Source organism: Rutidosis leptorrhynchoides, chromosome 11 (genome assembly GCF_046630445.1).
Source record: "Rutidosis leptorrhynchoides isolate AG116_Rl617_1_P2 chromosome 11, CSIRO_AGI_Rlap_v1, whole genome shotgun sequence".
Taxonomy (NCBI): Eukaryota; Viridiplantae; Streptophyta; class Magnoliopsida; order Asterales; family Asteraceae; genus Rutidosis; species Rutidosis leptorrhynchoides.
In genome coordinates this window covers 134,269,346-134,297,170 of record NC_092343.1, presented here as the reverse complement: position 1 = coordinate 134,297,170, position 27,825 = coordinate 134,269,346, and the positions used below count along the sequence as shown (strand labels likewise).

Below are 27,825 nucleotides of genomic sequence, written 5' to 3'. Positions count from 1 at the left end.
CGGGCATATGAGTGAGAAGGGTATGAAGATGCTTGTTTCGAGTGGGAGAATTCCGGATTTGAAAAAGGTAGAACTTGGGTTTTGCGAACCATGTGTATATGGGAAGCAAAAGAAGGTGACTTTTGGGAAATCAGAAAATGCACCTAAGTTGGAGAAATTGGAGCTCGTTCATACGGATGTGTTTGGTCCAACCAATGTAGAATCAAATGGAGGTTCTTGCTATTATGTCACCTTCATTGACGACTCCACTCGAAAGGTATGGGTTTATTTTCTTAAAGCTAAATCCGATGTATTTAATACTTTTGTGAAGTGGAAAGCTATGGTAGAAAATGAGACTAATTTGAAAGTCAAGTGCTTGAAGTCGGATAATGGAGGGGAATATGGTAGTCTTGAGTTTAAAGACCATTGTGCAAAGTTCGGTATTAGAATTTTGAAAACGGTACCGGAGACACCGCAACACAATGGGTTCGCCGAACGTATGAATCGAACATTAAATGAAAGGGCTAAGAGTATGAGACTACATGCCGGTTTGCCTAAGATGTTTTGAGCGGACGCGGTTAATACGGCAGCTTATTTGATAAATAGGGGACCCTCAACACCGTTGGGTTTCCAAAATCCCGAGGAAGAATGGCAAGGTAAGAAGGTGAGTTATAATCACCTTAGGATCTTTGGGTGTAATGCTTATGTGAAGACCAAAGATGCGGATAGAGACAAGTTGAAGCTAAGTCAAAGAAGTGTACTTTCATAGGTTACAGGTCGGATGAAATGGGTTATCGTTGTTGGGATAACGAGGCTAGAAAAGTGATTTGTTCTCGTGATGTTACCTTTGATGAAGATTCGGTTTATGGCAAACCGAAAACGGGGAGTTCTAAACCGGGTCATGTTACTTTTGACGATGTTTCTATTGATGATCTTGCAGGTTCTAGTGGGAGTACGGGTAACAATGAATTGCCAATTAACGGTGAGGCGTCGAAAAATGCTAATGATGGGGATGGTTCGAAAAGCGGTGATGATTTCGAACATAGTGCGAGTTCTAGTGATGAGGAGGATACAAATGAAACCGGTCCAACCATTTCGGTTGCTCCTACACTAAGACGCTCAACTAGAGTGCCCAAACCTAATCCTAGGTATTCTCCATCAGCAAACTACTTGCTCTATACCGAGAATGGTGAACCCGAAAGTTACTTTGAGGCAAGAAAGACAAAAGAATCCATACAATGGGAGCTTGCCATGAAAGAAGAGATGGGGTCACTTGAGATGAAGAAAACTTGGTCACTAGTGAAGTTACCTCATGATAAAAGGGTGTTGCAAAACAAATGGGTATATAGAATCAAGAATGAGCTGGATGGCAAGAAAAGGTACAAGGCTCGTTTGGTAGTCAAAGGCTTTCAGAAAAAGGAAGGGGTTGACTACAAAGAGATATTTTCACCAGTAGTTAAAATGACTACTATCCGTTTGGTACTTTCTATGGTTGCATCCGAAGACTTACATCTAGAGCAACTAGATGTGAAGACTGCATTCTTGCATGGTGATCTTGTTGAAAAGATCTACATGAGGCAACCCGAGGGATTTGAGGTAAAGGGTAAAGAGAAGTGGGTTTGTAAGCTAAAGAAAAGTTTGTATGGATTGAAGCAAGCACCTCGACAATGGTACTTGAAGTTTGATGATTTTATGAAGAAGATTGGTTTCTTAAGATGTGAAGCGGATCACTGTTGCTACTTGAAGAAACTCAGGTCTTCTTATATAATCTTATTATTGTATGTTGATGACATGTTACTTGCATGTTCCAACATGTCCGAAATCAACAAGTTGAAAGGATTACTTTCCCATGAGTTCGAGATGAAAGATCTTGGTGGTGCTAGGCAAATACTTGGCATGAGTATTGTGCGTGATCGTGTGAAGGGTACTCTATACTTGTCTCAATCCAAATATATTGAGAAAGTTGTAGAGAGGTTTAACATGGAAAATTCAAAGGCTCGTTCTATGCCTTTGGGTAGCACGATAAAGCTATCGAAAAGTCAATCACCTAAAACGGAAGAAGACAAAATGGAGATGGAAAAGGTTCCATATGCATCGGCCGTGGGTAGTGTTATGTATGCCATGGTTTGTACAAGACCCGATATTGCTCAAGTAGTGGGAGTTGTAAGTTGTTATATGTCTAATCTGGGGAAAGAGCATTGGGAAGCGATCAAATGATTGCTTCGTTATTTGAAAGGTACTTCTAATATGGGATTGTGATTCTCTAAAAGCAATGTCATACTTAGAGGTTATGCGGATGCTAATTTAGGTGGATGTGACGATTCGGGGAAAAGCACTACGGGTTATGTTTTCACAATAAGGAAGACGGCGGTTAGTTGGATGTCTCGACTACAAAAGAGTGTTGCTTTATCAACCACCGAAGCCGAATATATGGCTATTGCAGAAGCTTCTAAAGAGCTTGTTTGGTTGAAAAACTTCTTAGGTGAGTTGGGTAAAAGACAAGACTATTGCGTCTTGAATTGTGATAATCAAAGTGCGGTTCATCTTGGGAAGAATCCGGTGTTTCATAGTCGTACGAAACATATCAAGATAAGGTATCATTTTATTCGACAACATATAAATGATGGTACTTTATTATTGGAGAAAATCCTTGGTACGAAGAATCCTGCTGATATGTTTACTAAGGTTGTTACGACAAAGAAATTGAGGTTTTGTATTACCTCAATTGGTCTTCTAATGAATTGATGAGAGAAGACCCCAACTAGAGAATTAGAGAGTTAATGTTTCAATTCTAACAAGTAGTGTTGAAGACCTTGTATCGAAAGTCTGCTCATCCGAAGTATGTGTTGAGTGTGCGTGTCCCAAATGGAGTTTGACGGTATAATGGTGGTTTAACGTTCTTGGTTAGATCGTTGATATTTTGGGTTGACGAAGGTTGGGTTTGTTCAAAGTCTCCAAGTGGGAGATTGTTGGAGATATAGAGAACTTTAAACAATTAGAGGGAAGATTCCAGGAAACTCACACGAAGCTTCCACGAAGTTGTTAGGAAAATCACATGTAGCTTCTACGAAGTTGTTGGGAAACTCACATGTAGCTTCCACGAAGTTGTGTGGAAACTCACATGTAGCCTCCATGAAGCTGTCAGGAAACTCACATGAAGCTTCAAGGAATTGTTTTTAGCTTACTCCTTAAATCATTTTATAAATAGACCCTCTTGTAACTCATTGTAAACACAACCACAAATATTCAGTAAATACATTCTCTAGTTGGTCCGTGGACTAAAGCAATCACAACGATTGCATATAACCACGTTATCTCTTGTGTCGATTTACATTTCTTGCATTTATAATCTTTCGTTCATTAAGTGGGTTAGTAATCTTATAGAATTACTATCGGTGAGTGATCTTGTTGAATCACTTGCGTTGTTTTGGGTCCTAATATCCTTACAACATCCATGTTAGACAACTCACAAACGAAGTGATTTGTTAAAATATCAATCTCGAGGCTGAATCTTTTTCCTTTTCTCATTGTATGATTAGTTTTTTTGTAGGCTTTGTGCATTGGGCTCTTGAGCTGGTTACTTGTTGCTGGGCTCAGCTGATGCTTTTGGTCATTGGTCTTGTTGGTTGTTAATGGGCTCATGGAAGGTTCAAGCCCATCTCTTATCTTGGTGTATAAATAAGAAGGTGCTGGTGGTTTTAGGGCAACACACAAAAATTCAGACGCTCCTCTCATCCATCGTTTTCTTTATCTTCAAAATTATCTTCTGGCTCATCAATTTTGGCCGGTTGTATTGGGTTGTATACCCATCCGCTGTTAATTTTAAGATTGATTCAATCTTGTTATTTCATAGTTCTCCGTTTTTATCACTCATCAAACAGTTGGTTCGATTGTTAAGCATATCGATCTTGCTTCTCTTGTAATAATTTTGATTCTAGATTGATTATTTTCGATTGGGTTTATCATTTGCTTGATTCTCATCTTCTAACATGGTATCAAGAGCTTAAGGCTTGATTCGGTGTTTGTTCTTCTGATTCTGCTCGATTTCTGTTTCTTGAAGGCGATATTGTAAACCCTAATTTACAAAATTAGGGTTAGGGTTCTGCTGGCTCGTTGATTTTCTCTTCTGGATTTTTTGTGGTGCTGCTGTTCTAGGGTTTCTGTTTGGGTTGTTTTGTGAACGAGTGACTGTTGTTACTCTGCTTTTCGGATATTACTAAAAAAAAACCCAGGCAAATTAGGGTTAGTGGCTGAACTTGTGTTTGGTTAAAAAAGGAAGGAAAAAAATTCTGATCCACTGCTGCTTCTTCTTTCCTCTATCAATTGCCGAACACCGCTGTATTGTATTCTTTTATCCTTTGTTTAACTTGTGTGTGCTGCATCTATTATTACTCTGCTCTTTATCTCTACAGGTTGCTCACTGTCTTATTACCCTTGAATTGTGTCTGTGTTGGATTTTGCTTTTGTGTGTTATCTTACTTGCTTTTAATTGTATTATTACTTGTTTTCTACTATGGGTGATGAAACTGCTATTACTCTTATTAGTAAAATAGACTTTGGTGACCCTCTCTATTTGCATGCTAGCGACACAACCAATACACCTTTAATATCTATTAAGTTAAAAGGGACTGAAAACTACAATGTTTGGAGTAGAGCTATGTTACTTGCACTATCTACTAAAAACAAAGTAGGGTTTGTTAATGGAACATGTCTTAAAAAAACTGATAATGATGTTCTTGCTGCCCAATGGGATAGGTGTAATTCTGTTGTGTTATCTTGGTTACTAAGTTCTATATTTGAAGAGTTATACTCCGGTCAAATATTCTCTGCTACTTCTTCTGTTGTATGGACTGAACTAAAGGAAACCTATGATAAAGTTGATGGGTCTATCACATTTAATTTACATCAAAAAATCAGCTCTGTGAAACAAAGTGGTTGTAGTCTGTCTGAATATTATCATAAACTTAACATATTGTGGAAACAATATGATGAAATGGTCAAATTACCTGCTTGTACTTGTGCTGCTGCTCCTGAGTTTCAACAACACAATAAAGTCTTAAAATTAATGCAATTCCTTATGGGATTAGATGATATTTACATGACAACCAGGAGTAATCTCCTACTTAGAGACCCATTACCTGATGTTAAGTCTGCATTTGCAATTCTGTCAAGGGAAGAATCACACAGGGGGGGTTTCTGGGGTTGGGTCATCTAAATCTCAAAATTCTACTTTTATTGCTCAAACCAATAACAATTCTTGGACAAACAGAAATAATAATAATGGTAGTTTTGGAAAAGGAAGAGGGTTTAATAGGGGTCCTAACCCAAATCTTAAATGTACAAAGTGCAATAAACTAGGGCACACCATTGATAGATGTTATGAAATTGTTGGATACCCCACTAATCATAAGAAACCTGTCAATGGACCTAAAAATAAGTCCACCACTTATGTGTCTAGTTGTGCTGCTTCTGATTCATTATCTGGCTCCACTAGTTCCTCTTCTAACTCTGGTGCTACTAATCCTTCTAATTCTGTTCTATGACTTTAAGTAATGAGCAAATGATGAAACTTTTAAGCATGCTTAATGATAAAGGTCCTCAAGCCACAGAATCTGTCTCAAACATGTCAGGTACTATAATGAATAACAATGTGTTCTTCAATAACAAATTTCACAAGTTTTTTAACTTTAATTCTGGGCTAAACAGAAGTCAAGGGTGGATTATAGACTCTGGTGCTAGTCAACACATGACTGCTTCTGAACATGGTCTAGACAACATTGTTGATGTGTCTGATTTAAATTTACAAGTGTCTCACCCCAGTGGTACTAAAGTTAAAGAAAAAAAAATTGGAAACCTAAGTGTAACAACCCAACCCGTTATCCAACCAATTACGCAGCAAGAATTTTTTTTTATAACAGCAGAGTGCGCGACGCGCTCCCTCTCTGTGCGTGGCGCGCACAGAGGCCTGGACAGTTCTGATCAAAATGTTCATTTTACGCGAAAAGATCTCCCACTTCCCGACACTTTTAGGCAAAAAGGCTTTCACAACATATTACAATAAGTAAAACTAACACGTTTTTATAATAAACAAGTTTTACGACTCCGGGCCCACATCGGACCGATTTCCCATTAAGTACGAAATACAATTTGACCATGTGAATTTAACACAAAATAAAGACCGAGCATGGTGAATAGGGATACGCTACCCAATCCTAATCAAATCCAAAAGCACGTCTTCTAAGCAACTACGCAAGTCCACTAGTTCCCACGCTTACCCGAGCCACCGCATCCATGCAAATCTATAAAAATGTAAACAACGAGAGGGTAAGCTAACGCTTAGTGAGTGAGAATATACTACATACATATATATGTATAAAATGGACACGCCACACAAATAATCAAATAACGCATACCGGAGCATCCATGTATAAGGCAAGCTAATCTAAGCATACCGTACGATCACTAAGCAACAAGCTAACAACATCAACGATAAAGTATGTTCACCAACAACGATGTGAACAACCCCAATAAGCTACACCCGGAGGGTTAGCTACAACACGACAATACAACAATATACATATACAATATATATATATATATATATATATATATATATATATATATATATATATATATATATATATATATATATATATATATATATATATATATATATATGTATATATGTATATATATATATATATGTATATATATATATATATATATATATATATATATATATATATATATATATATATATATATATATATAACAACGCGTAAAACACCCACGGTTAACCCCTTAACCTTAAACATACGAAAGTTGGCCGGACAACCCGAGCCTTAGTAAATTCGCACAACCCGAGATTCACTTCTTCACCAATATAACAACCGAGGTTGGCCGAACTACCCGTACCTTAGTGAATTCGTACTACCCGAGATTCACTACCTTGTCAATAAGATGACCAAACAACCTGAGTCATCATGAATCCGTACTACCCGAGATTCACTTCCTTAATATTAAAACCTTTCGCCATTGGGGTTATATAATCCATATCACAAACAAGTGTGATAATGTACACACACAATGTGCACCTCGCCAAAGGTGGTCAACCAAAACGTACAACCGTGCCAATTGGACCCATACACAAGTCCATCAAATCCACCTATATGTGAAGGGAGCTCTATAACCGAGAACCACTTTACCTGACCCGCACCCATCCTACACATACATATGCATATAGGATATTAACACATACCTTGTCGCCTTGATGAATGTAACCGAACAAATCCGCAACACGTCAATGGAAAGTACCTATTCCATTATCACAAAGACAACAACACACTTAGAGTGGATTTACAAACCAACTCAATTCGACACTTAGTGCAATTTCGACCAATTGCACTTCCAAACACAAAACGCGTCCAAACTAACCAATAATCACTAACACAAGTAAAAATGGTCCTAATATGTGAATTGAACCCAAACATAAGTGTTAAACACTTATCATACTCAAAATCACCTACAAACCCTAATTTTGACTCATTTCGAAATTAGTCTTTCAAACACACTAAAATGGGTTCTAACACTTCCATAATCACTAAACCTAGTGATTAAACCCAATTACAAGTTCTAATCATGGCCACTTTGTTCACCAACCTAAAATCCACCAACAACAAAAATTAACCTAATTTCTAGCAACACTAAACTCACTTCATGAGTTTAAATGGGTTTCTCAACAAACCAATTTCAAACCCTTATTTGAATATTAAAATCAAACAATGAAATTCGGAGTTAGAACTTACCACAACAACCAAAACGTAGCTAGGAATGAGATAAACAACTTTAACACTCGAGCTTTTGATCATTCAAGCTTCTTCTTCTCTAAAACCCCAATTCTCTCTCTAGAACTCTTCTCTCTCTAAGATGGTTGAGAGTGTTTGTGGATGTGAAATATGATCCAAAGTTGGATCCAATCCAGCTGATAAGGCCTCAGATCCGCCCACAAGTGAAAAGATCAAAAAGCCCCTCATTTAACTCTAATTAAAACGAAACAGGAAAACTGTCCCAGGTGGGGTGCGCGGCGCGCACCCTTGACCTTGTGCGGAGCGCACAGAGGTCAGAACAGCCTGCCAGTTTATTATTCGTTCCACGCTTCACACACTTAATGTACACCACAAATACTCTATGCACAATAAATATTTGGGGTCTTACAACTCTCCCCCACTTAGAATCGATCACGTCCTCGTGATCTTCGTCACTCATCCGATCGGAACCGCACTCTATGGTCCCCAACAACCGTTACAATCCAATTTCCACCACATTACACATTAACCCGAAGATTAATCCAATAACTAAATACACACTTGCACACATTTCGAGACGTGCAATACACACAACATCCGAAGTCTATAACGATCATTTAGAACACGCGAAATCGCCACGTATTCTTCCAACTCCTCTAGGCAATCTGATAATGCTAAAAACGAACACATATTTCATAGCATTATCCTTCAAGAAAGACAAGCTTTTAGTTGCAATTGTTCTATTTACAAGTGATATTTGTTTAAATAATAAAAGGTGAAGACAAAAGACAGATTCGATAAATTGAAGATGCAAATGACCAAAAAGTTAAAAAGTACAAAGTACAATCCAAGTGGTTCAAATTATTCATGAGAAACGTCTAAAAATTACAAGAGTACAAGCCGTGAAACACAAAGTACAAGATATTAAATTGTACGAAAAGGCGTTCGAAAATCCGAAACCGAGACATGAACCAACTTTCAGCGTGCGACGCAACGGACCAAAAATTACAAGTCAACTATGCACAAGAATATAATAAATATATAATTAATTATATATTATAATCATACGCAGCCCACGTTTTGAATTTGATCTATGAGTTGGATTCCAGACCTTCGCACTCGCGGAGCTTTGATGAAGAAAACCTCCGCACTCGCAGAGCTCAACAGTTAAACGTGGGCCTATAAAAGGCCGCGCATTCTGATCGATTCATTACCCCTTTTCTTTCTTTTCTATATACGTAAAAATATATATATATATTTTATAATTTTAATTTTAATTTAAGTTTAATAATAATAAGGTTATAGTGGTGAATGTTGTAAGTTTGTAAGTTGAAATTCTGTCCGTGTAACACTACGCGATTAATACTCATTGTAATTTATGTTCAACCTTTTTAAATTAATGTCTCGTAGCTAAGTTATTATTATGCTTATTTAAATCGAAGTAATCGTGATGTTGGGCTAAATATTAAAGACGGGGTTATTGGGCTTTGTATCATAATTGGGGTTTGGACAAAAGAACGACACTTGTGGAAATTAGACTATGGGCTATTAATAGGCATTATATTAACTAAACGATACATCGTTAATTTAATATAAAGATTACAATTTGACGTATCTATATATAACCACATACGCTTAATCGGGTACGGTGGGCGGGATATTTATAAATACAAATTATTGTTCATTTGACCGGACACGGGGATGGATTAATAGTTAATGGACTCATTAAAACAGGGGTGGATTACATTCAAGGGTAATTGGTGTAATTGTTAACAAAGTAGTAAAACCTTGGACTACACGCAATCGATAACCTGGTGTATTCATTAAACAAAGTATTAAGACCTTGTTACAGTTCGAATCCCCAATTAGTTGGAATATTTGACTTTGGACATAAGGATAATTTGACGAAGACTCTCGCATTTTATAATTATGACCGATGGACTATTATGGATAAAACTGTATGGATACATCGAATAATCCAGGACAAATGACAATTAACCCATGGTAATAAACTAAAATCAACACGCCGAACATCATGATTACAGAAGTTTAAATAAGCATAATTCTTTTATTTTATATTTTATCGCACTTTTAATTATCGTACTTTTTAATTATCGCAACTTTTATTTACTGTCATTTTATTTATCGCACTTTTAATTATCGTAATTTTATTATCGTTATTTACTTTACGCTTTAAATTAAGTTATATTTATTTTTAATATTTTACATTAGGTTTTAATTGTGACTTAAGACATAAAATCGACAAACGGTCATTAAACGGTAAAAACCCCCCTTTATAATAATAATAATACTACTTATATATATATAAATATATATATATATATATATATATATATATATATATATATATATATATATATATATATATATATATATATAGTTTAAAAATTTAGCGTTAAACTTGGGTAGCTCCCTGTGGAACGAACCGGACTTACTAAAAACTATACTACTGTACGATTAGGTACACTGCCTTTAAGTGTTGTAGCAAGGTTTAGGTATATCCACTCTATAAATAAATAAATAACTTGTGTAAAATTGTATCGTATTTAATAATATTTCGCAATAAAAATATAACTATTTCGTATACACCTCGCAAAAACATCAAGTATTTTTGGCGCCGCTGTCTTCCATACTTAGAGGTTCCAGATTTTTCATGATTGAATTTGCTGAATCTGAATCACTAGAGGATTATGATTTAATGGTTTTTCTTCCTCGACAATCTCTGGATGAGTGATTTGTGGTTCAGGAGGAATGATTAGTGGTTCAGGATCTCTGAATTATCCTTGAATATCCTTCGGATTCTCAATTGTGAGGTCGGCTTCAAAAAATGGATTATCGAAAATTTGAATTGGAGTACTTGGTCGACTAGATGAAGATTCTAAAGAAAAATCAACGGCAACAATATTGGCTAGATGTCTTGATCGAGTTAAAGGTGGTGAACGTATGAAAGGTGGTGAACATTTTGCTCGGTGCATTCACTGAATATCCTATTAGTTATAAAATATAAAAATTATATAAGTTATCAAATTAAGAGACTTTTCTGATTTTGCCCACGTTTCGAATAGCCAATAGATGCAGCAGGTAACCAGGACCCTTTAAATCGGAAGCCCACAACTAGCCACTAACAAATCCAACTATTACTACGAACCAGAAAATTTTGGATGTCTATCAATTTAACCGCTTAAAATAATTTTTCGTTTTGAAATTGTAGAGAAGAAATAGAAAATTCTATGTCCTAAAAACTAGAGCGTCGAGAAATAAGAAAGAAAAAGAGTGCGTCAAAAAACGTCGAAAAATAAAAGGTCGAAAAATAAGCGTCGAAAAATAATAAAATGCAGCCTCGAAACTTAAAAGCCTAAAAACTAAGAATTAAAACTTACGTCTAAAGGTATTAAAGCTTAAAAGAAATTCTATATCCAAAACGGCAATAACTTAAAAAGTACTAGAATCTTAAAACGGTGTCGCAAAATTCTAAAGCACCTAAATCTTAGTCTAAAGAAAAAGTACTTAAGGGATTTTATGGCAAAGCCTAAAAATCTAGAAATAAAAATAACTACGGCAAAATATTAGTTTTAAAACTAATTACGAATGATAACTATACAATTACGAATAAAAAGATACAAAATATAAAAATAAAACTTAAAGTTATAAAAATATTATTTTTATATTACTTATTGTATAAAAGTATCAATTTTATATTTAATAAAACTAATTAGACTTAATAATACTAATTAAAACTAAAAATAAAACTAAATTAAACTAATTAATATTTTAATTAAACCCTAAATGATTTAATTAATAATAATAAAAATTAAATTAAACCCTAAATCGTATTAAATGCTGTACCAGGTTTCAGTTGTCAAACATCTCCGCGAGTGCGGATTTCTTCAGCCAAATAACTCCGCGAGTGCGGAGGATCCAGATTCAGATGATGTGCAGGTTCAAATTACGCAGGTTCAGTATTTTTTTTATTTTTATTTATTTTATTTTTAAATTTGAATTTTCTGTTTTATAGTAAAAAAATAATTAAATAAAACTTATATATTAAAAATTACTTATTAATTTTTATAATTCTAAGAAAAATGAACTTTTTAATTAAAGCACCTAAATAGATATATATATTTGTTTTTATGTTTTTTTTTAATATTAAAACTTATATTTTTACAAAAATAGATTAAAACTTAATAAAAATCTTTTTTTTATAGCATTTCGCTTCGGCGTTGAATTTTTCCCCGGCAGCGGCGCCAAAAATACTTGATGTTAAAGCAGAGGGGTACGAAATAGTTATAATTTTATTACAAAATACTATTAAATACGATACAATTTTACACAAATTATTTATTTATTTATAGAGTGGATATACCTAAACCTTGCTACAACACTTATAGGCAGTGTACCTAATCGTACAGTAGTGTAGTTTTTAGTAAGTCCGGTTCGTTCCACAGGGAGCTAGCCAAGTTTAACGCTATATTTTTAAACTATATTTGTATAAATATATATATATATATATATATATATATAAGTAGTATTATTATTATTATTATTATAAAGGGGGGTTTTTACCATTTAATGACCGGTTTGTCGATTTTATGTCTTAAGTCACAATTAAAACCTAATGTAAAATATTAAAAATAAATATAACTTAATTTAAAGTGTAAAGTAAATAACGATAATAAAACTACGATAATTGAAAGTGCGATAAATAAAATGACAGTAAATAAAAGTTGTGATAATTAAAAAGTACGATAATTAAAAGTGCGATAAGATATAAAATAAATGAATTATGCTTATTTAAACTTTCGTAATCATGATGTTCGGCGTGTTGATTTTAGTTTATTACCAAGGGTTAATTGTCCTTTGTCCTGGATTATTCGATGTATCCATACGGTTTTGTCCATAATAGTCCATCGGTCATAATTATAAAATGCGAGAGTCTTCGTCAAATTATCCTTATGTCCAAAGTCAAATATTCCAACTAATTGGGGATTCGAACTGTAACAAGGTCTTAATACTTTGTTTAATGAATACACCAGGTTATCGACTACGTGTAGTCCAAGGTTTTACTACTTTGTTAACAATTACACCAATTACCCTTGAATGTAATCCACCCCTGTTTTAATGAGTCCATTAACTATTAATCCATCCCCGTGTTCGGTCAAATGAACAATAATTTGTATTTATAAATATCCCGTCCACCGTACCCGATTAAGCGTATGTGGTTATATATAGATACGTCAAATTGTAACTTTTATATTAAATTAACGAGGTATCGTTTAGTTAATATAAATCCTATTAATAGCCCATAGTCTAATTTCCACAAGTGTCATTCTTTTGTCCAAACCCCAATTATGGTACAAAGCCCAATAACCCCGTCTTTAATATTTAGCCCAACATCACGATTACTTCAATTTAAATAAGCATAATAATAACTTAGCTACGAGACATTAATTTAAAAAGGTTGAACATAACTTACAATGAGTATTAATCGCGTAGTGTTACACGGACAGAATTTCAACTTACAAACTTACAACATTCGCCACTATAACCTTATTATTATTAAACTTAAATTAAAATTAAAATTATAAAATATATATATATATATTTTTACGTATATAGAAAAGAAAGAAAAGGGGTAATGATGAATCGATCAGAATGCGCGGCCTTTTATAGGCCCACGTTTCACTGTTGAGCTCCGCGGGTGCGGAGGTTTTCTTCATCAAAGCTTCGCGAGTGCGGAGGTCTGGAATCCAGCTCATAGATCAAATTCAAAACGTGGGCTGCGTATAATTATAATATATATAATATATATAATTAATTATATATTATATTATATTCTTGTGCATAGTTGACTTGTAATTTTTGTCCGTTGCGTCGTACGCTGAAAGTTGGTTCATGTCTCCATTCCGGATTTTCGAACGCCTTTTCGTACAATTTAATATCTTGTACTTTGTGTTTCACGGCTTGTACTATTGTAATTTTTAGACGTTTCTCATCAATAATTTGAACCACTTGGATTGTACTTTGTACTTTTTAGCTTTTTGGTCATTTGCGTCTTCAATTCGTAGAATCTGTCTTTTGTCTTCACCTTTTATTATTTAAACGAATATCACTTGTAAATAGAACAATTGCAACTAAAAGCTTGTCTTTCTTGAAGGATAATGTTATGAAATATGTGTTCGTTTTTAGCATTATCACAATCCTTCTCAAAGAGTCACCATTAGCAACCAAATCGTCACTAGCGATTTATTAAAATCCACAAATCCGAGCACCAGAACTTGCTCAATCCCTCACATCGAGAAAACTCAACCAATCTTGTACCGAGATATCAACTCCTAGCGTACCATGCCAAGTACATTGCTAGTAACAACCACAATAAAGGCAACACCCGAACCGATGAAGATCGAAATGAAAGCGAATCATAACGGATAACACTTACCACTTAACACCCCTTGTAGTGTGTAACACGACTAACATGCAACTACCGCGAACACATGAGCAAAATACGATTATTGCATCACTATTCACACCAACATGGTCGAAACAACCCGAGCCTAAATACATATGGAGGATGGTTGAAACAACCCGAACCTTAGTGAATTCGCAACAACCCGAAATTCACCAACCCATTCCATATTTTCCACAACGAAATGACCGCACAACCCGAGTCATTGTGAATACGCGCAAACCGATATTCACTACCACCACTACATAGTATAACCGAGGATGGCCGTACAACCCGAGCCTTAGTGAATCCGAATAACCCGACATTCACTACCTCAAACTATGAGTCCAAACAAAAGGGACAATCGTAACCACCCGAAATATTGTGAATACGAGCAACTCGATATTCACGTCCCACGACACAACACATGAATGGTACTTCAAATTTCCCATCGGTGTTCCCAACAACCGTTAGTGTACAACGAAATATAACACTAACCCCTGAGTGGTATCGAACACCCGAACTTTAAACACACCCGTCACGTGAAATTTGGTATCGAACGCCCGAACTTTAAACCCACACTTCACGCCCACACACATATATGACATGGTATCGAACGCCCGAACTTTAAACCCATATCATATATTGACCCAATGTGGTATCGATCGCCCGAACTTAAAACCCACATCGAATCCCGTACAAGTAAATACATTATATACACACATGTATAATCATTCCACTCACTTGGAATATTTTCACACGCATTATACGTACGTGGGCACATCACCATCACAATCGAGCAAGAAACCACCTATATGTGCATAGGCAAAAACAATAATTCTCTGAAAGAGAATCGGACACGCACATCCCTTAACCGAGGGATCCCACCTAGCTCGTCGAACACATCCATTTATCTTCTAACGAGATTTACCACGTTACCACCTCGGTGATAATTTAAATCCAAAAACCATAAGTACAATTTATTCCAAATCGTACTTTTACCACAATCGACCAACGTAGGTCTCAACACTAGCTTCGAATCCATACGAGCATCGTCCAAATATCACCACACTAGAACACCTTCGTGCGAGAGTACAAACTCCCTCACTTAGAACTCCGTTCCGTAACCACATCGTCAAATAATAGCAACCCGTGGAATGACCACTTATCAACATACACAACCAATATCCTTATTGGTCATAGTCCTCGAATTCTCACGAATTCGTCTTCAACAATAAATCCCGACGATAAACACATGCTCACTCTCACAGAAAGAGTGACCACTAATCCAACAACTAATGCGCCATTCGCATTATCATAACTCCTAAAAGGGAGATGAGGTTCACCCATCTTGCATATCTTAATACGCACGTCACCAAACCTTGCTCCAACCTTGAGCATATGAAGGATTTTAACCTATCCTTAAACACTTCGAACGAAGAGTTTACTACAAACTACACAAACTTAAATCTTCCAATCCTCTGATTGCTCTAGCTTGTCAAATTTCCACCTAGTCACTCATGTACCTAAGGGTTTCTCTCTGGTACCCTAAGTACAATGTAACCGCAACACCATCGGAGTCGAATACCACGCTATTAGGTATGAAAGAGGCACCTAATGTTGCATCCCGTAGAATCCATTACCAACATACATCGAGACCCAGAACACTCGATCTCAAGGGTTCTATCCACCCGTCGAACCTCATGGTTCAACAACTTCAACGCCCATACCTATGGCTTGGTAGAAACATTTCCCAACACTAAGGAATGCTTGGTTGCACCAAGTCTTACGCCCCTTGCCCATCAATCAAAACGTCACCATAGGGTACTTCCATTGGGAACTTCACCGATAACAATAAAACGCGCAACACAAAGCATTCAACAAAACCGTACACATCGGCACACAATAAATATTCAAAGGACTTATTCATTAAAACGAAACGTACCTCAACGTCTCCTTGTGGCATTTGCCGCCGCTAACTCGGGACAATCCGGCTTGCGATGTCCCTCTTTATGACAATAGTAGACCATTCATCATCACTTCTCGGCATTGTGCACTCCCGTAGCTTGTGGTCCCTAACACCACAATTGAAACATCTAGGCGCAAGAGAACTCGTCATTCCTTTCTCCACATTTCCCATACTCGCACTTGCACCCTTAGCTTTCTTACTTGGAGCACCATACGAATCAAGCCTTCTCTTACTCGAAGGTTCACCAATTATCGATCGCGAATGCGATTCGAAGCCCCTAGCCACGACGAATAACTCTGCGAACGAGTTCACTTGACCAATGCAAATTTTGTTCCGCAAGTCATCATTCAAAGTTCGACATAAATCTTCCATCAACATACGATCATTCCCAATATACTCCGGGCAAAAACGAGCCTTTGCCATAAAGGTCGTCTTGAGAGTATTCAAATCCATAGAACCTTGTTGCATATTTCGTAACTCATTACACAAATCTGACAAATCGGCTTTAGTCCGGAACTCCTCGAAGAATTCCTTCTTAAAATCGTCCCACGATAACCCCATAAATGCTTCACCACCAACAATGTCAATCTTACCATCCAACCAATCTCTTGCCCTACCCCGCAACAAGCTAGTAGCGAGCCTCGTCCTCTTCTCGGGAGGGCAATCAATAGTACGAAAACACCCTTCGAAATCCGAGATCCATGTTGTGCTTATCAAAGGATCCGGTTTCCCGTCATACATCGGAGGTTTAGTCCTCATGAAGTTCTTATGACAACACACCATTTCACCACTACTTCGAAAATTGGAATACATCCTACCCATTTCTTCTCGAAAATCGGAATACATCTTACCCATTTGCTCCGCAACGGCGGCCGAAACTCTAGCATTAAACTCAACCTCATTCTTCTCGATCCCATTTCCCGTCACCATTCTAAGGAATGTAAATATTAGATCATGAACGTATGGAAACCACACATGCAACGTCGCCCCATCTTGCTCAATAATCGTCTTACATTACTTGTTAGACACGATTTGCCCCCGTATTAATGATAGCTAGTCATTAATACGCGAATGCGTCGCATCCACTCGTTAGTACCACGATCATCTCACTTGATGATATTCAAAAACGCAAACATAAACACAAAACAACGCATTAGTATATTAATAACATCCGCATATTAATATAAACGTTAATCCACCTATAAACTAGGTCACTAACCAAATTTCCATTCCGACCCGTAATCCTACAAGTCCCGCAACAATTAAGCACACACAAAAGTCTAAGTCTAGGCACCTATCTCAAGTCACCTAAATCCCTTAGACCATGCTCTGATACCACTTGTAACAACCCAACCCGTTATCCAACCAATTACGCAGCAAGATTTTTTTTTAAACAGCAGAGTGCGCGGCGCGCTCCCTCTCTGTGCACGGCGCGCACAGAGGCCTTGACAGTTCTGATCAAAATGCTCATTTTACACGAAAAGATGTCCCACTTCCCGACACTTTTAGGCGAAACAGCTTTCACAACATATTACAATAAGTAAAACTAACACGTTTTTATAATAAACAAGTTTTACGACTTCGGGCCCACATCGGCCCGATTTCCCATTAAGTACGTAATACAATTTGAGACCATGTGAATTTAACACAAAATAAAGACCGAGCATGGTGAATGGGGATACGCTACCCAATCCTAATCAAATCCAAAAGCACGTCTTCTAAGCAACTACACAAGTCCACTAGTTCCCACACTTACCTGAGCCACCGCATCCATGCAAATCTATAAAAATGTAAACAACGAGAGGGTAAGCTAACGCTTAGTGAGTGAGAATATACTACATACATATATATGTATAAAATGGACACGTCACACAAATAATCAAATAACGCATACCGGAGCATCCAAGTATAAGGCAAGCTAATCTAAGCATACCGTACGATCACTAAGCAACAAGCTAACAACATCAACGATAAAGTATGTTCACCAACGACGATGTGAACAACGCCAATAAGCTACACCCGAAGGGTTAGCTACATCATGACAATACAACAATATACATATACAATATATATAACAACGCGTAAAACACCCAAGGTTAACCCCTTAACCTTAAACATACGAAAGTTGGTCGGACAACCCGAGCCTTAGTAAATTCGCATAAATCGAGATTCACTTCTTCACCAATTCAACAACCGAGGTTGGCCAAACTACCCGTACCTTAGTGAATTCGTACTACCCGAGATTCACTACCTCGTTAATAAGATGACCGAACAACCCGAGTCATCATGAATCCGCACTACCCGAGATTCACTTCCTTAATATCAAAACCCTTCGCCATTGGGGTTATATAATCCATATCACAAACACGTGTGATAATGTACACACGAAATGTGCACCTCACCAAAGGTGGTTAACCAAAACGCACAATCGTGCCAATTGGACCCATACACAAGTCTATCAAATCCACCTATATGTGAAGGGAGCTCTATAACCGAGAACCACTTCACCCGACCCGAACCCATCCTACACATACCTATTCCATTATCACAAATACAACAACACACTTAGAGTGAATTTACAAACCAACTCAATTCGACACTTAGTGCAAATTCGACCAATTGCACTTCCAAACACAAAACGCGCCTAAACTAACCAATAATCACTAACACAAGTGAAAATGGTCCTAATATGTGAATTGAACCCAAACATAAGTGTTAAACATTTATCATACTCAAAATCACCTACAAACCCTAAATTTGACTAATTTCAAAATTAGTCTTTCAAACACACTATAATGGGTTCCAACAGTTCCATAATCATTAAACCTAGTGATTAAACCCAATTACAAGTTCTAATCATTGCCACTTTGTTCACCAACCTAAAACCCACCAACAACAACAATAAACCCAATTTCTAGCAACACTAAACTCACTTCATGAGTTTAAATGGGTTTCTCAACAAACCAAGTTCAAACCCTTACTTGAATATCAAAATCAAACAATGAAATTCGGAGTTAGAACTTACCACAACAACTAAAACGTAGCTAGGAACGAGGTGAACAACTTTAACACTCGAGCTTTTGATCGATTCAAACTTCTTCTTCTCCAAAACCCCAATTCTCTCTCTAGAACTCTTCTCTCTCATTCTAAGATGGTTGAGAGTGTTTTTGGATGTGAAATATGATCCAAAGTTGGATTCAATCCAGCTGATAAGGCCTCAGATCCGTCCACAAGTGAAAAGACCAAAAAGCCCATCATTTAACTCTAATTAAAACGAAACACGAAAACTATCCCAGGTGGGGTGCACGGCGCGCACCCTTGACCTTGCGCAGTGCGCACAGAGGTTAGAACAGCCTGCCAATTTATTATTCGTTCCATGCTTCACACAATTAATGTACACCACAAATACTCTATGTACAATAAATATTTGAGGTCTTACACTAAGATTAAACAAAGACATTTTGTTAACTGATGTGTTAATTGTCCCTGTTTATTGTGTGAGTCTTTTGTCTGTCCATAAACTGGTTAAAGAAAATAAAATGTGTTGTTGGTTTTGATGCCTTTAACTGCTATATTCAGGATTTGAAAACAAGAACTACCCTGAGGATTGGTAGTGTGAATGGTGGCTTATATGTATTTGATTACTTGAAAGGTGATCCTCTTATGTGCAATTTTGTGCATGCTTGCAATTTTGAATCTGTCCTTTTATGGCATAACAGGCTTGGGCACCCTTCTAGTCCTGTTCTCAACATTCTTAAACACAGACTTTGCAACGACCCGACTTTTTCGACTTGCTTTTGTGCCTTGTGTTTTAGCGAAACTGCGTATTTATGCGTACTGTGCTACTTTATACTCTGAAACCTTTATATACATGGTTTACTTTCATTTATATGTTAAAACATGCCTTAGAGTAAGTAGGGTACTTAACTTGATCACCGGATGCTTTATGACCGTTAGTGTCACTTAACGTTTCGATTAAATCGCGAACTGCGCGCACGTTTAACTTTTGTCGTAATCGGAATATTATGACTACGAAATATTAATTATTATTTTGTAATAATAATTACTTAGGTTTTTGGATGCTTAATTATGCATAGTAATTTAATTATGCTTACTAGTTAGTCTTGTTGGACTTTCTACCTTGTTGGACTTAAGCCCACTCTACTCTAGCTAGTAGTCCATTTATTTAGCCCACTTATTAACTACTAGTGACCCATTAATAAGTAAGACAAATGTCCATTTATTAGAGGGAACATGCTAGCATTTATGTCAAGTATTACCCTTAATGTTGCATGGGATCCCAACATAAGCACCAACTTTAGACAACCATTAACTAAAAAGCAACTTTTTATCCCCCTTTGTCCCCCTCCAAAATTTTGGCCATCACCACCACCCCCTCCCTCATTTCACTATAAATACAAGCCTTATTCCTCTCATTTTACACTTGCTTTCATTTGTTATTCACACATACTCACTCTCTAATTCTCTCTAGTTCTTTCTCTTTCTAAAAGTGTAAGTATTTTGAACTTTTCTTCTTCTTCTCCTTCTATTATTTTCGTGACCATCATCAACATCAAAGGGTCTTGCTTTTTAGCTTTGATCTTTATTACATCTTGTAGATTCAAACTTAGATTTGAATCCTTCAAGAACATGGAAGATTCAAGCTTTCTAGCTTTGAATCTTCACCCACTTTGTAGATCTATATTTTTTAACTTTAATGTTGTTATTTTGTTATAAAGATTCAAACTTGTGTTTGTAATCTTCATGTAACTTAAAGATCCAAGCTTTATGCTTCAAGATCTTCAAGAACAATCAAGATGCAAGCTTTCTAGCTTGGATCTTCATATCTTTTGTTGGATCTAAGTTTTCTAACTTATGATCTCATTATTTTGTTATAAAGATCAAAACTTGTGTTTATGGTCTTCATGTAACTTAAAGATCCAAGCTTTATGCTTCAAGATCTTCAAGAACACTAAAGGTTCAAGCTTCCTAGCTTTGTGACCTTATAACTTGTGTGAAAGGGATCCAAGCTCTCTAGCTTAGGGTTCCATCACCTCATTGAACTTAGATTATGTTCATACTTGTTTGATTGATGTAAAGTTTGTAACTTTGTTTGTAAATAGGACTTGTATTTGTGTTATGACTAAGGATATGATGTAACCTTGGTTCATCATCCATCTAAGACTCTTAAATGAGTTGTGTCATTACTTAGTCTTAACATATTGTGTATTGATGGTATAATCTTGGTCAAAAGTGATGCTAAACCATCATCGAGTTGTACACTTGAAGCTACAAGCATCAAGGATGAGAACCGTGATAAGCATCAAGCACCAAGAACCCCACCGGAGCACTTGTTTACTATTTTTTAGGATCTGATCAGTAACCTGGGCTACAGTAAAGTTGATTTTCAGTTAGTTCGGTTCGATTATATGATTTTCCATTTAGGCCTCGTCTAAATCCGAGTTACGGTTTAGGATTTATGGCCCTCCGAAAGTCACTACGCCCTTGTAACGTTGTGCTAAAATTTCTGACCTACTCGCACTTAAACTGTCGCCACGGTCAAACAAAGATGAGTTAGGTTCTGAAAATTGGTCAGCGGTTAGAGGACTCACATACGGAGCCATATCCACTGACTACGCGTCTTTTCGATTTACATAGAGGTTGTCGCAGCTGATCCAAGTCAGCCTATTGTTTTGAACTCTATACTTGATTAACTTACTTAGCTTTTATGATGATGAATGATGATGATGATGACACTTAAACTTATTTTATGCACTATTAGAACTTATAAAGACAACCTACTGACCTAGTAACCTCTGATTTAGGTTGACGACCTTTCGGACCGACTTACTACTTGCACACTTTCATTACCGACTTTACCGCTTTTATCACTGTGAGTTATAGCATCCCTTTTTACTTATACTATTTTTGGGACTGAGAATACATGCGCTTTTATGTTTTACTTACTTGACACGAGTACTTAAACTTTACATATGTGTGGGTTATACAACGGCATAAAGATTCCCCTTAGCACGGTAACGTTTAACTATTGGTTTTTGAACCGGTAGACGCGAATATTAGATATGGATCCATAGGGTTTGACATCCCCACTCGGGCTAGTCGCGCTAGCATTTAACGGGTGTTTAATACTTCGAGGACATACGCACTCGCCAGGTGTACTTTTAGGGGGTGATATTTATATTTACATTAAGTCTAGTTACCATGTGCCCACGGTTATACATATGCTTTTCACACTATTTTGAAACATTGAAATCTCGTGGTCAATCTTATATTACTGTTACAATTTAAACTATAACTCTCCAACATTATTGTTGACGTTTTTAAGCATGTTTTCTCAGGTGCTTAGAGGTTTGTTGCTTCCGCTGTTAGACTTGCTGTCATGCTGTTTAGACTTGCTGTTAAGGACCTGCTGTGTTAGATAACCGCTGCATTACTTAGAGATGTCACAATCATGAAACTTTTATTTTGCATTCGCAACTTATGTTATTTGAATAATGGCTTTGTAATGACCTCTGTGTCACGTTATCTTTTGTAAACACTATGTTTTTATGAATGCAAACTGGTTTTCAAACAGCATGTAGTATTCAACCGTGTAAAGATCCTGTTGTTGACGAATCGTACACGATGGTTTTGTACGGGGCATTACAGACTTAACCTGGATAAGAATGTTGATGACCTTCCTTGTGAAACCTGCCTAAAAGCCAAACAAATTAGAGAACCTTTTCCCTTAAGTGACCATGTCACAAAAGAACTAGGTGAACTAATGCACATGGACTTATGGGGCCCATATTGAGTTACCAGCAGGGAAGGGTATAAATATTTATTGACCATTGTTGATGAGTACACAAGGGCTGTGTGGGTTTATCTGCTTAAATCAAAAGATGAAGTTTTTGAAAACTATCTTAACTATGCAAATCTTTTATTAAATAAATTTGAGAAAAGAATCAAAGTGATTAGAACTGATAATGGGAATGAGTTCTTAAACAGTCAAATGAAAACCTTTACAAATGAAAAAGGTATTGTTCATCAAACCACTATAGCCCACATACCACAACAGAATGGGTTGGTAGAAAGGAAACATATACACCTCTTAAATGTGGCTAGGTCTCTTATGTTTCAAGGGGGGGGGGATTCCCTTATATCTATGGACTAAATGCATTTTAATTGCCACTTATTTGATCAACAGGATTCCATCTAAGGTGCTTGCAGGCTTGTCTCCTTTTCAAAAAATATATGGTTCAGAACCAACTCTCCCCCACATCAGAAACTTTGGATGTCTTGTTTTTTCAAAAATCTTAGATGAGTCTGACAAATTCAAACCAAGGTCTGAAAAATGTGTTTTAGTTGGTTTTGACTCCATCTAAAAGGGCTATAAATTATGGAGTCTTGAAAACAAAAAAAATTGTATTTTCTAGAGATGTCAAGTTTTTTGAAAATATCTTTCCTTTTAAAAATTCAAAACCAAACAATCTTAAAAATGAGTCTGCTGATCAACTCAGCTTCTTTGATCTTTTTTCTGTCCAAAATGACACCAATGTTTCTGAAAATCCCTATGATGAAGGGAGAAGTCATCCTGAGGGGCCTTCTGTAATGGCAGACACTCCTTGTGTCCCAACAGGGAGTGGAGGTAGTCACAGTAACCCTAATGAGGATGATGGTCATGTTAATGATCTCCCTGAGGGTACCTCAAATGAAAATCATTCTGAACCTACAAATGATGAGCGTGCGCCCTTAGAAGATCAAGTAGGCAAACTGCCCTTCCTAGAAAACTTAGTGACTATGTGGTTGAGGGTAAGGTCAAATATGGGCTAGAAAAGGTTATTAATTATTCCACTCTTAGCAAAGAAAACTACTGTTTTGTGTCTAGCCTAGACAAAAGCATAGAGCCCACCTCTTATGACTAAGCCATTAAAGACTCTAATTGGATTAATGCAATGAATGATGAAATGAAAGCATTATTAGAAAATAACACATGGGTTCTTACTGACCTACCTATTGGAAGGAAACCTGTTGGATGCAAATGGATATATAAGATAAAATATAAGTCCACGGGTGAAATTGATAGGTATAAGGCCAGACTTGTTGCCAAAGGGTACAGTCAAAGGGAGGGTCTAGACTATGATGAGACTTTCTCTCCTGTGGCTAAAATGGTAACTGTGAGATGCTTGTTAACCTTAGCTGTTAAGAATGACTGGAAATTATACCAACTAGATGTTAACAATGCTTTTTTATATGGTGATCTTGTTGAAGATGTCTACATGGAATTACCCCAAGGCTATTATTCTGTTAATGAAACCAAAGTATGCAAGTTAGTTAAATCTCACTATGGCCTAAAACAAGCCCCTAGGCAATGGAATGAAAAATTTTCTATGACCTTAAAGGAACATGGTTTTGTGCAAAGTATGAATGACTATTCTTTATATGTTAAGGAATCTGATTCTGAGTTTTTAGCTGTCTTAGTCTATGTTAATGATATGATTGTGATTGGAAATGATGAAAATGAGGTTTGTAAAGTTAAAAGTTTTTTGAAAACTAAGTTTCATATCAAAGACCTTGGTGAATTAAAGTACTTTCTTGGAATTGAAGTTTTAAAAACTAAAAATGGTATATGTTTATCTCAAAGAAAGTATTATGTTGAATTGCTTGATGAATTTGGTTTGTTGGGAAGTAAACCTGTCGGTGCCCCTCTTGAGTCCAACCTTGTGATTAATTCTGACCCCACTGATAATGACAAAAGGCTTACTGATGTTACCAAATACCAACAATTAATTGGGAAACTTATATATCTTACCATGACAAGACCAGACATATCTTTCACTATTCAATGCCTTAGTCAGTTCATGCACGACCCCTTACAATCTCATCTCAAGATTGCATTAAGACTTCTGAGATACTTAAAGGGCTCTCCAGGTAAAGGTATTGTCATCTCCAAATCTGACACAACCTCTCTCTCTGCCTATGTTGATGCTGACTGGGGTAAGTGTCTGACCTCTAAAAAATCCATTACTGGTTACTCTGTATTTTTTTGTGGATCGTTAGTCTCTTGGAAAAGCAAGAAACAAAGCACTGTATCTAGATCCTCCACAGAATCTGAATACAGGGCTATGGCTTCTGTTACATGTGAACTTTTGTGGATTTTAAAAATTCTAAATGATCTTAAAGTCAAAATTCTTTTACCAATTGATCATTATTGTGACAATAGGTCTGCTATTCAAATAGCAGCCAACCCTGTTTTTCATGAAAGAACGAAACACTTTGAAATTGACTTACATATTGTAAGAAATAAATGTAACTCTCGAGTTCTTAACATTATCAACATTGAGTCTGAAAATCAAATAGCTGACATTTTTACCAAAGGGTTGGGCATTAGTCAACATTCTTTCTTATGTGATAAACTTGGTCTCATGGACTTATTTCAGGCTTAGATTGAGGGGGGATGTTAAAATATCAATCTCGAGCCTGAATCTTTTTCCTTTTCTCATTGTATGATTAGTTTTTTGTAGGCTATGTGCATTGGGCTCTTGAGCTGGTTGCTTGTTGCTGGCTCAGCTGATGCTTTTGGTCATTGGTCTTGTTGGTTGTTAATGGGCTCATGGAAGGTTCAAGCCCATCTCTTGTCTAGGTGTATAAATAAGAAGGTGCTGGTGGTTTTAGGGCAACACAAAAAAATTCAGAAGCTCCTCTCATCCATCGTTTTCTTTATCTTCAAAATTATCTTCTGGCTCATCAATTTTGGCCTATTGTATTAGGTTGTATACCAATATGCTGTTAATTTTAAGATTGATTCAATATTGTTATTTCATAGTTCTCCGTTTTTATAACTCATCAAACAGTTGGTTCGATTGTTAAGCATATCGATCTTGTTTCTCTTGTAATAATTTTGATTCTAGATTGATTATTTTCGATTGGGTTTATCATTTGCTTGATTCTCATCTTCTAACATGATTAAAAGTGTCTATATGGTCACTCAAGTCATCTCCTTCTTCCAGTTTCAGAAAGTACAAATCCCTTTTCACACATGATCGATCCTTCAACGACCTATCCCAAATATTCTTCATTTACATATACATTCACTACAGGAAAACAGCTTTTCCCGGACGACTCTTGGGGACGATTTTTCGTCCCAGAAAGTCTTTCCGGACGACACATCGTCCGGGATTAGTCGTCCCGAAAAGTTCGTCCCGAAATGTTTTTCCGGACGGCATTTTTTCCTTCCCGGATGGGGGATGGGGCCCACATTGACTTCCAACGCTTGACTTCGTGGACGCTTTTTCCGGACGACACTTCGGGACGACAAATCGTCCCAAAATAAATAATATTAAAATAATACTAATTATTTATTATTAATTATTTATTAATAACAGAAAAAGGAAAAAAAAACAAAACCCCGGACGACTCTTCCTGGACGACAAATCGTCCGGAAAGCCTCCTACTCTTTCGGGACCAATTCGTTTCTTCTTTTTCCAGCGGTATTCGATACGGCACATTTCAAATATCCAAACCTGCTACATAAATAAGATTATACTTTCACAAAATACCACAATAACATTAAAATAATTATCCAAACATTTTAAAATCCGGAAAAACTACAATATCGTTTACAAATCAACTAAACTTAACATAATTGTCTTGCAACAACCGGAAAAACACCCAACAAAAGCATACTTGTCTTCAAACACACCAAACAAATTACAAACCGGCAAATGGATCGTCATACAAATCATCATCATTGTTACGGCTCGGGCGCGGAGTATTGGAATTGGAAGTACCGGTAGGATACCCAAAATTTGGTTGAATATCGGGAGGGACTTGAAGATTATTAAAACGAAAGATTTGTTCAATTTGACTTGTCGTGTAGTATGGTTCCATTGGTGGTTGGTGGCTCCGACCGGTAGAAGATGAAGATGCGGAATTACTTGCCGACTTTGGTAACTTTAGCCCCACTCCGTGTTGGTGTCCGGTTCGCTCACCCAAAACTTCATCCCTAATATCGATCTCGTCTCTTCCTGGTTGTTCATTTAGCAATCGCTTCATTTCTTTCTACAAGGTTAAACAAATATTAATATTATATATATATATATATATATATATATATATATATATATATATATATATATATATATATATACATATACATATACATATATATACGACTATACTTATATATACACGTTTCGGGACTTTATATATATATATATATATATATATATATATATATATATATATATATATATATATATACATATATATATATATACACACATATATATATACCATTTGACTTATATTTATATTTATATGTAGTACACCAAAATCTATGAAAATTTATTACTTACGTAATCCTGTTTTGGTTTGAAAGCGTTAGTCCACGTGGTTCCGTCCTTGGGTTTGTGCAAGAGCTTGTAATTTTTGATAGGACCGAAAGGTTTCGGACTGTGCTTTACCTTATTATCGTTCTACAAACACACACAAAATAACTTAAATGTATATAAATCAAATAACATATTTTCTAACAATTTATCATTTATGTAAAACATTAAAAACAAGGAGGTTCAAGTAATTTACCAAATGTTTAATTATCGATTTGC

General features: G+C 36.3%; 1 protein-coding gene across 1 annotated transcript; it reads left to right on the top strand.

Annotated features, from left to right (window-relative positions):
• Positions 1–4,492: 4,492 nt before the first annotated feature.
• On the top strand, positions 4,493–5,522 carry LOC139874965 (uncharacterized). The gene is made up of 2 exons (XM_071862352.1): positions 4,493–5,145; positions 5,249–5,522. The coding sequence occupies exons 1-2, from the start codon at positions 4,493–4,495 to the stop codon at positions 5,520–5,522; spliced, it is 927 nt and encodes a 308-aa protein (XP_071718453.1).
• Positions 5,523–27,825: the final 22,303 nt, after the last annotated feature.